Source organism: Oryzias latipes, chromosome 8, assembly GCF_053564925.1.
Source record: "Oryzias latipes strain Hd-rR chromosome 8, Olatipes_Hd-rR_3.1".
Taxonomy (NCBI): domain Eukaryota; kingdom Metazoa; phylum Chordata; class Actinopteri; order Beloniformes; family Adrianichthyidae; genus Oryzias; species Oryzias latipes.
Genome location: NC_136244.1, coordinates 13,202,501 through 13,213,313, shown reverse-complemented (window position 1 = coordinate 13,213,313; position 10,813 = coordinate 13,202,501). Strand labels below are relative to the sequence as shown.

Genomic DNA, 10,813 nt, shown 5'->3' with positions numbered 1-10,813 from the left:
GACTTAAAATCTCGTAAATTTACGAGAAAAAAGTCATAGATTAACGAGTAAAAAAAAACAATGTTTTCTGTTAACGGAGCCAAGCTTGAAGATGAAATATGTGGAGCCTTTTTTCAAGCTGCAACCTTCATTCTCCTTTTCATTCACATACCCTGAAGTTCATTTGTCTCATTACGTCATCAAACTGTTATCTGAACACCAAAAGTCAACAGTGTTACATACGCCCCCTCCTCCAGATGAAACGTCCCGTTTCAGCATAAAACAATAAAGAGGAATGAAAATTGGCTATTATATTAGCATTAGAACGTTGACAATCCCAAAAGGTGCTCCTCCTCAGATGGAAGCGTCACACAGACGTAGAGATCTTGTCTTCAGTTGAGGAGGAAGAAAGGATTCAAGTGGACATCTGCAGGGACACCGACGCCGTCGGCAACAGCTCCATGTTCATCGGGCTGCAGAGATCCTGCAAACCACCCATCAATAAATAAAACATTAATAAATCGTAAATAAAACAAATGAGCTTCCAAACATTTGGAACGTTATCAATTAACATTCAGCTCACCTGTTCAAGTTTAGTCGGTCTGCTCTGCTGCTGAGGATTCGCTTCAGTTTCCACAAAATCAGAGCTAGCCAGAAAAGAGACTGCCCGACAAGTAACTACTTCCGGTTCATGCAAAAAACAAAAAGGCTGCTTTTAGCATTTTCCTTATTTTTAATACTTCTTTCTTCAAACGAATCAGTATTTGGAGGGAAAAATGTAATCATTCCGTGGGAACAAATTATTATTTTTTGGTAAGGATATGTGTTTTCATGGTGATGAAATCCTAATTCGTGGGAACAATTGAATTATTTTATTACCCACGTCAGCTCACAGACTCTGTATTATTTAAATGTTACATATTGTTTTAAAGGGAATCTAAGATTCATTTTTGGAAAAAAAAAAAAAAGTTTGTTTGTTTTTTGTCTTTCACAAAAGAAAATAAGGCCTAGATGTTTGACCACCGGGGGACAGTCTATCAGCTGTCCCCAACTTACCCCCTTCCTCATATAACCTCATAATAGGGTGAGGGGGTGGGGGGCTAGCCTGCGATGAGCCTTGGGGGGGGGTTTACTAGGCAGTGGCCCCCCTCCTATGGTTGCCGTATGGAGTGGGCCCCCCCTCTTTCGGTTTTATTTGCACCTTAGGCATGTAGGGCCCTTGGTAAGGGGGGGTGCTTGGACATCACTGCCAGCAAGCAGCGGATGTCCTCCTAGCACCCTACCCGCCAATTTTAACCGCACCTTAGACATTTAGGGCCCCTTGGTGGGGAGGGTGAGGGGACGGCACTGTGAGTAATCAGGAGATGTCCCCTTAGTGCCCTACCCGCCAATTTTAACTGCACCCCCCTTAGTACACACACCCCTCCCCCCTCAATATATACATCCCAACATAAACACACACACATGCACACACACACCCTCTCAAACACACATACACGCACACACATTTTGCAAGGAAGGTGGGACCTGGGTCCGTCTGTCCCCTGCCTCTTCCCTGGTGGGGGGTGCGGGCCCCTTTGCAACGGCGGCCGTGTCCCCGGGGTGCCGGCTTCCTGGGCCCGGCGGTGCTCTCTCCGCGCGGTGGGGGAGTTCACATTACATCTGAGCCAGGGGTGTCTGGTCCCTGGGGGGTGGGTTCTGGTCCTTGCTCCTGAGTGCTGGGCCCCGCCAAATTTCCAACTGTGGCCGAGCCTGGTCAGGCCATATTTATAACACCCCTTGTGGGCCCTCTTTTTTTCCCCGGGGTTCCCCCCTCCTGGGCGGGGGCGGCGGGCCCCCTGCCTCGCTCCTCCCTGGACCAACCGTGGGCCGGGCGGATGGCTGCCTGGAGTGCGGAGCGGGTCTCCCTTGGGGGGTCCTGGCTCGTACCTGGGGTTGGGGCGGGGGGATGCCAAGAACTCCTGGGTGGTGGTGGGGTGCTCGTTTGGGGCTGTGGGCGTCCTTCTCCGGTGGGGCTCTGCGTTGGGTTCTCCCGGCGCGGCGGGGGGGCTGCTCTCCTGGTTGGGCTGGGGCGGCGCTCTCTTTCCCTCCGTGCTTCCCTGGCCTCTGGCTCTGGGGGCCTTGCGGCGGCCCTGCTGGCCCTGGCCTGGGTGGCGGGCTTGGTCGCCCGGGCGGCGGTTGTTCCCTGCCGGTTCCCGTGTGGCGTTGGGGGGATTCCGGCTGCCGCTGCTGCTGCTGCTGCGGTGGGGGTCTTGGGGTGGGGATGGCTGGGCACTCTCCCTCCTTCTTTTCACGTTCCACCATCCATTTTAGAAGAACATAAACACTCACTTGAGCACTGGTGTTAGCTCACCTTTGCACTAATAGCTTGCAAGACTGAATGACTGAAATATTTCACACTAGTTGGTTTTAAGGCATAAATATGCGTGTGTGAACACTATCTGTTTTGTGTACATGTCGACAGGTGGACATTTTTGCAGCTAGCAGGTGTGTTTATAACATTTGAGTGTGTGTGTGGACGGGCCCCGCCCTTTTTGTACTGCATTTGAACCTTACCATAATGATGAACAACCAGTAAACTTGTTGCTTTATGCTGCTTCATGGTCTTATCCCCCTTCCCCTCCCATTATCACCCCCTACCCCCCCTCTCTCTAGCGTCCCTCTCTCTTCTTCCCCTCTTTCCTTTTCCGTCCGGTCCAACACCAAAGATTTTCAGACATGATTGAAATTAATAAAGTTTGGCCTCAATTACAAAAGGGGTTTATTCAGACATACCTTTGGTTTGTCTGAAGATTAATAACCCCTCTTTTTAAAGCAAAATATGTCCAACACAAGAGGCCCTCAGCTCTCGTCTGTCTGCCCAGCTGTTGGACAGGACAAGTTAAAAAAAAAAAAAAGAAAGAAAATAAGGCCTAGATTATACAAAATGTTGGTTTTTTTTTTGCTTTGCAAAGATCTAGTTTTTGTTGTTTGAGTGTTTCATATTCTGAAATATGATGGACAGAAAGTAAACATGTTTTTGTTTTTCACCTTTCGGCATCTCCCTTCAGGGTTTGCTGTGGTGACCCCTGTAGGATCCCCTGTATGGATCATAATTAAAAATAAGACCTGATTAGAGAAACTAGAATAAATAGAGTCAAAGAGAACTTCACGTTGAAGTTCAACCTAGTCATAGAGGGTTGAGTCAAACATGCTTCAGATCCGGATTTATGGAATTCACTGAAACAACCTACTGGAGAACAAGTTCACTTCATGCCCTCTGTAACCATGTAAGGCAAAGAGAAGCTGCATGCAGATGGCAATCCTGACAATACGAAAATATATACATATTAACGTGTAAGGTACATACATTTGTTTTGTGTAAAAATGAATAAGCTCGCTGCCAAAAGTAGGATAATGCATTCACCTTCCTCTCAGAGACTGCTCGAGCACCCCTAGTGGCCGTAAAAAAATGCATAAATTAGCCGCATCATTAAATAAGCCGCAGGGTCAAAACCGTGTGACAAAAATAGCGGCTTATAGTCCAGAAAATACGATAACTCCCAACCTTGTTTGCAACACTTGAAAAAACAGACCGATACAAACAAGCGTTACTGTCACTATGCTAACTTCCAACCTTGTTAGTGACACAAATAAAAATACATGAACAAAACTACAGTATTCCCCCCGCAGGGGTTAGGGTCTAGACCAGGGATTCTTAACCATGGGGCCGCGGCCCAATCTCGGTCCGCGAGCGCCAACTAGTGGGCCGCGAAAAAAAAATCTGTTCTGAACCTGTGGGCCGCGAGGGCCGCCACCTGCTGCTGCAGTTTCCCGGGGAAACGCTAGGAGATCCGATTGATGGTAAGACGTACTAATGTTCTCTCTGTTAATAACGTTAACTTTATAACGATCTATTTCGGTCAAAACTTAATAAAAGAGTAACTTAAACAAATTATAACAACCCTGAATTAAATCACAACTGCAGGTGGGCTGCGTCCCTCTCGTTCTGTCAGTTGCTGGACTAGAGGTAAGATCGGGCCTAATACAGAGTTTAAAAAAGAGTCTTTGGACCAGTGACGTGCGGTCAGGTGAGGCAAGTGAGGCAGAGCCTCACCTGTTATAATCGTGATAAAATAGAAAAAGGTAAATTAAGTAAATATTATTTTCCACTGATCTGTATTAAATATACATTTTCAGTCAACTTAACACATTTTCCAAGGTTTCTGAGGTTAAAATCGACGAATTTGAGCGTTGCGCGATCACAGACGCAGCTGAATCTCCGGGTGAGGCTCGGGAGCGCTGTGTCTCATGTCTGACGGCAAGACTCAATACACAGACGTGTCACGTGCCGTGGACGCATGGCCTTCAGAAACGGCTTCAGGTGAGGCATGCCTCACAAGCAGGGGGCAGACGTGAGCTGACAGCTGCTTTGTAGCTACACTAGTTCCGTAGAAACAGACAGAGGATGAGAAACTCATAAAATAAAGGAAAATAAGGAAAAAAATTCAACAGATCACAGAGTTTCTTGTGGAGAAGGATCGGCAGACAGATGCAAAAAGTGAGGACAAATATGTTTTTAAATGTTTGCTTTTTAAAAAAATAACATGGGAGTAAAAGTGGATGAAAATGTAAGTAAAATCATTTTTTTATTTTTATGATAATTTTCACAGACAATTTGTGATAACTTAATAAAGCTCCAGAATTTGAAGTTGGAAAAATACCAGAAATCGTTACTGAGGGTCAAATGTGTACTGAACACATCTTTATTCTTAAAGTGCATATGACTAATTTTTTAACCAAGGAGAGTGTTCTATCCATCTATAAAAGAAGTATTCTCTGTAGGACAAATTTGATTTTGTGTATTTTATAAGATGTTAGCTGTTGTTGGATTAATGGTTAAATATTTAGCTCTTTCATTGTAAATTTGACTCCAGAGGAGTCAGTGCCTCACCAGTCATCAACCTCACCAAACGTCACTGCTTTGGACAGCTGCAAGACCATGTTCTTTCTTGGACTCCAACTTGTCTTGGAGTCTTACCGCAGACTGATTGCACAATGTCCATTTTATTTGTGTTAAAACTGTCGAAGATTTTTATTTTCTGTCCTCTGACTCGCAGCACAGTGCCGTTGACATTCTAGTGTGGTAATTGTTCTCTGATGGTACTTTTTATAGAATAAACGGGAGATCCTGATTACAAGAGTGAAGAAAGCAATTGCAGAAAACATGGAGAAGTTTTTAAAACGAAAAAATGAAGTACAAAGTTATGCCAGTCCCTCTTCAAAGGCGAAATTTATACGAAAATACAACCCAGATTTGATCAATTTCGGCTTTGTGAACGGAGGCAGTGAGGCAGAGCCCAGAGCCCAGTGTGTTGAGTGTGGGCTGACATTATCCAATGAAGCACTAAAACCGTCAAAATTAAAGCGCCATCTGGAAACCAAACATCCGAAGCTCATTGGAAAGCCAGTGGATTATTTCAAAAGAAAGGATGATGGGCTTCAGATGCAGAGGAGGTCTATCGTGTCACTGACTGGCGACGCTAAGTGTGCGTTAAAGGCCAGCTACCTCGTAGCCAGACGTGTGGCGCAGAGTAAGAAAGCGTTCACCATAGCGGAGGAACTGGTTCTGCCTGCCGCTGTGGACATGTGCCGTGAGATGATCGGTGAGGCTGCAGCAAAGAAGCTCAAGACCATCCCGCTGTCGAATGACATTGTGAGTCACCGTATTGCTGACATAGCCTCAGACATTGAGCAGCAGCTTCTGGAGAGAATAAGAAAGAGCCCCTTTTTCTCTTTGCAGCTGGACGAGTCGACTGACGTCACGAATGCTGCGCTGCTGTTGGTTTTTGTTCGCTACCGGTGGGATAGCTCTTTGCAAGAAGACATTCTGTTTTGTGGAGAACTTCCAACTCGAGCTACAGCTGAGGAATGTTTCCGCTGCATGGATAACTACTTCACTGAGAATGGCCTTGACTGGCAGAACTGTGTTGGAGTGTGCAGTGATGGCGCAGCATCAATGACTGGCAGGCATCGCGGTGTTATCAAGCAGATACTTGATCTTGCGCCAGAAGCTAAATGGACCCATTGTTTTCTCCACCGTGAAAACCTTGCAAAAAAAATGTCACCGGAGTTCCATGAGGTGATGGATGTCACTGTGAAAACCATCAACTTTATTAAAAGTAATGCTGTGAACTCCAGATGTTTTGCTCAACTTTGTGAGGGCATGGAAGCAGATCATGTCCAGCTGCTCTACCATAGTGAGGTGAGATGGCTCTCAAGAGGGCTTGTTCTCACACGGATCTTTGAGCTTAGGAATGAAATTTTCTCCTTTCTCACTGATAAGAAATCTCCTCTTGCACATCATTACACCAACGCCACATTCATAGCTAAACTTGCCTACCTCTCTGACATTTTTTCACTTCTGAACCAGCTGAACATCTCACTTCAAGGGAGAAATAGCAACATATTTTTTGTTGCAGACAAAGTTCAAGCTTTCCAGAAAAAACTTTCTTTGTGGAGTAAGAGGGCCCATGAAGAGAGACTGGACATGTTTCCACTTTTGTCTGACATTTTGGAAAGCTCACCTCAGGTGAAGATCAGTCATTCAGTCTCTCAGCATCTCTCACATCTGGCAAATAAATTTGCTGAATACTTTCCTGAGGATCCCAGGGAGGGACACATGTGGGTTGTGGACCCATTTTCAGTTGATCCCACTGAAAATGATGTTGCTTTGCCCTCACATCTGGAATCACAGCTTCTGGAAGTTTCCACTGACAGCACTTTAAAAGGGCAGTGGGGCAAACTGGACCTAGGTTCCTTCTGGATTGTGGTCTCAAAGGAGTACCCACTTCTAGCACTGAGGGCTTTTAAAGTCCTTCTTCCTTTTACAACCACATACCTGTGTGAATCAGGATTCTCAACTGTGGCCACAACTAAGACCAAGGCTCGCAGCAGACTCAGAGCATCACTGGAGGCTACCCTTAGAGTGAGCCTTTCCCCCATTCCACCCAGACTGGATTTGATCATGTCTAAGAGACAGGCCCAAGTCTCGCATTAAGAGGTTAACATGAAATGTGATTTGTAGCATGTTAAAAAACAGACTGTTGTGGCTGTTGTTAATTTGTCACAGATTTGGAGAGAAACATATGGTAAAAAAGTTAAGACCACTAATTTGTCAAGTTCATCAGCATTTTGTAAGGTAATATTTTAATTAGAACTTTATTTAAGCGTCATTTACAGTTTATTTAATTTCAAAATTATTTTCAAGTGTGCTTGCTTTATTACCACACAATTTTATTTATCAAAATGCCTCATAAATGTTTTTGGAATTCTAATTTGTGCTAAGCATGACAACTGTGGTTTACCTGTTCAGTGTGAAAATAAATGTCTTTGAGATGATCATATTGTAGCATTTTTTCCCACAAGAGTTTACTTTAATAAACCATAAAATGACTTGATTTAATTATTAAACACAAATCGAACGAGATGTAGATCAATTTACATTAACATGTTATTTGAATGGGCCTTGAATCACGTTGTATGGGGAAAATTGGGCCCCAGTGTCAAAAAGGTTAAGCAACTCTGGTCTAGACACCCCCGTGATTACGCAGAACCCATACATACAGATAATCCAGCCCCCAGGCTGAAGAATGTCTGGCACTGATCCTTGCCCATCAAAAACCTGTCTGAAACATTTCTGATGCTTTGTAAAACATTTATTAAAGAACATTGCAATATTTCTCAACATAAAGAGGTTTTTTTTGTATTCACAGCAATTGACTGTTGTGTACTTTATAATGCACTTTAGGAGTGTCACTTTGTCACTCTGGCCCAGTGCGTCCTCCTTCATCAGTTAAGTGCGAGAGGTCCTGCACGATTTGAGTGTCGGGTACGGCGCGTCTTGCAGGGGAAGCATATCTTGGCACAACACCAGTTTCATCCATCATTCATTCATCTTGATCATAGCTATCCTCCACGATCATCTTCAATCAGGATATTTTCCAGCTGCTTCTGAGTCCGCTGATGTCATTTCTCCATGCAGGGGCTCAAACTTTGGTTATAGGTGGAACCAACTCTTGGAGGCCAATGTGCCCGCGTGCTCTTCATCTCCACCCCCGCTTCCTCAGAAAAAAATCTTGCAGCACCTTCCTCGGATGCAAGAGTCTCATATAAGCATCTTGAGTTTTCTGAGCTTTTGTGGTGAACTGGAGTCACATGAATGAAAACAAATCTGCGAATGCATAACACTGTTATGATCAGAGTGGAGCAGGGGGCGTGGCTGACCTTTCCCCTGGTGCTTCTCTACATTGCACACCTGATTCTCATCTCATCACCATGTCTTTAAAAGCCTGCACCTTTCTCTTTCTCCCTGCCAGATGATTACTATTCAGTAGCTCTTAGCATCTGTCCTGTATATCTGTCTAGCTTGGTGAATTCAGCATCCTGTTTTTGTTTTGTTTAGTTTTTGTTCCTAAGGAATAAATTTGTCAACCTGCCTTCGGGCTTCAGTCTCTGCTTTGGAATCCTTCCTCTCAACCCTAACAGACACCATGAATATGGAAATGTGAACAAGCGGTGTTTGTGATTTGGATTGTTCACTCTATTAGGTGAGATATCACATTTTCCAAACATGGCCAACCAATATAAAAAACGGTAATGATCTTAAAGTACTCACACCAATTTAAAAAAATGTCTTTTTCCCCTGTAAGTATTTCAAGGATCTCCACTGGTGATTAAAGGCGATGCAGAGTGGGTTCTAGCTGGAGTTGCAGGTTTCCAACACACCTGTGGACCTCTTAAAGTCTACGCCGAGGTGTCCCGGTACCAGAGATGGATCAGTGAATCTATCGCTGGCATGGAACCACACTTTGTTACTTTTGATCCCCCAGGTTTTGACATGGACAAGAACTTTATTTGTATAAAATCAGAACTTTTGACCACACCTGTTCCCATTTCTACGACCACTGGTGACACCATATTTAGTGGTGGTGACAACGTGATCACTTCACTCACTTCCTTTTTCTGTCTGCTCCTGTTCTGTTTTTCCACGGTGTTGTTGGCGCCAGTGGAATGTGAAGGTATATTTCTAAAAGGTGGCAGATTTTTTCTTTCGAGGCTTTTCTTTGTGGAATCCTATTTTGCTCAAAGACCTACTGGTTACATAAAACATGTTGAATTAAAAGTATTTCACATGGTATAGTGATTTTACTGGCCTTTACTTTTTGTGCTCCTATTTTAGTTGAAAATTTCCTTTTCATAACTTTGTGGGTAAAAGAAACAATTGAAGTACACTCACTCGAGACTTTATCAGGCACATGTCCTGTTGCTCGGTAATGCAAATTTCTAATCAACCAATAACAGGGCAGAAACTCAATGCATTTAGACATGTAGACATCGTCAAGACAATCTGCTGTAGTTCAAACCAAGCATCAGAATGAGAAATAAAGGCATTGAAGTGACTTTGAACACGGCATGGTTGTCGGTGCCACCTAGGCTGGTGTGATTATTTCAGAAACTGCTGATCTGCTCAGATTTTCATCCACAACCATAAAAAAAAGTTCTTGTGGGTGGAAAGGCCTTGTTGATGCAAGAGGTTAAAGGAGAATGGCCAGACTGGTTCCAGTTGATGCAAAGGCCACAGCAACCCAAATAACCACTGGTTACAACAGAAGTCTGCAGAAGACCATCTCTGAACGCACAATATGTCCAAACTTGAGGCAGATGGGCCACAAATGCAGAAGACCACACCAGGCTACACTCCTGTCAGCTAAGAACAGGAAACCCACAGGCTTACCAAAATTGGAAAATTGAAAAAAGGTTGCCTGGTCTGTTGAGTCTCCATTTCTGCTGCTACATTCTAAAGGTAGGGTCAGAATTTGGTGTCAACAACATGAAAGCATGGATCCATCCTGCTTTATATCAGTGGTTCAGGCTGCTGGTGGTTTAATTGTGAGGAGGACATTTTCTTGGAACTCTGTGGGCTCCAAGATATTTAAACTCCTCCCCCTGTGGAGGACTTTAAATATAAGTGGTACGGTGATATCTGGGCTAGTTTTCTTTTTTTTAACTTTTAAAATGATGTCAAATGGATATTTTTATTCAAATCTATGTCTTGTTTTTTTTTTAGACAAAATAATATTTAAAAAAAAGGCATTAGGGTTTGTCCTTTAGGTTTTGCCTGTAGAGCTAACTTTGGTTTCATTACTGTATGCTGTGTCGTGATAGTCCAGGATGAGATAATACGTGGAAGCGTTCTGGCAACTGATGGTGGAAAATGAGACAACTCTTAGGGATGATGGTGGAGTGCGAGTCCCGGAGGAAGAGGTAATGAGAACTGAGGTCCAGACGGTGAGTAAGGTCTTCCCCTTTCTGTTGTGACGCGTAGCACAAATTTGGAGATCCAGCGTTATTAGACTTGAGGGTTGATGGTGCGGCTGCGTGGAGTAGAGTCATGGTGTGGCTGGAGGTCGGGAATTTCAGGCGTAACCAGATGGAGAGAGTGGATGACTGAACCCAGGTCTTGTGGTGGATAATCCTGTTGACAAGGAGGTAGACGCAAGTACATGAGATAGCGTAGGTCAAGAGCGAATTAAAGTCACAAAGTAGCATGAGACCAGGAACTGAACTATAGTGGGGCAATAGTTTGGAGATGAATGCTGGAAAAGATCCATCTTAAATAGCTGGCGAAATGAGGAGGGGAGTGCCAACAGCTAGGTCCAATCTGGGGAGGATGAGCAGAGAAGGGAGGGGGAAAGGAGAGGACTCCCAGGAGTACCATGACATGCTGAGCCCTATTGGCTGTACTGATTTGGACTGTGTTTTTGTAATAAGTGGTGATAGGATATTTAATTTG

The 10,813-nt window shown here is 44.2% G+C and overlaps 1 protein-coding gene across 2 annotated transcripts; it reads left to right on the top strand.

The window, feature by feature from the left end:
* Positions 1-2,210: 2,210 nt before the first annotated feature.
* Positions 2,211-7,359, top strand: LOC110013768 (SCAN domain-containing protein 3-like). Of its 2 annotated transcripts, XM_078951484.1 has the most exons (3): positions 2,211-3,822; positions 3,947-5,674; positions 5,762-7,359. In XM_078951484.1, the coding sequence occupies exons 2-3, from the start codon at positions 5,186-5,188 to the stop codon at positions 7,016-7,018; spliced, it is 1,746 nt and encodes a 581-aa protein (XP_078807610.1). In that variant the 5' UTR covers positions 2,211-3,822; positions 3,947-5,185; the 3' UTR covers positions 7,019-7,359. The 2 variants fall into 2 exon arrangements, with proteins under 2 accessions (XP_078807610.1, XP_023813414.1); XM_023957646.2 differs by having other exon boundaries at positions 2,211-5,674.
* Positions 7,360-10,813: the final 3,454 nt, after the last annotated feature.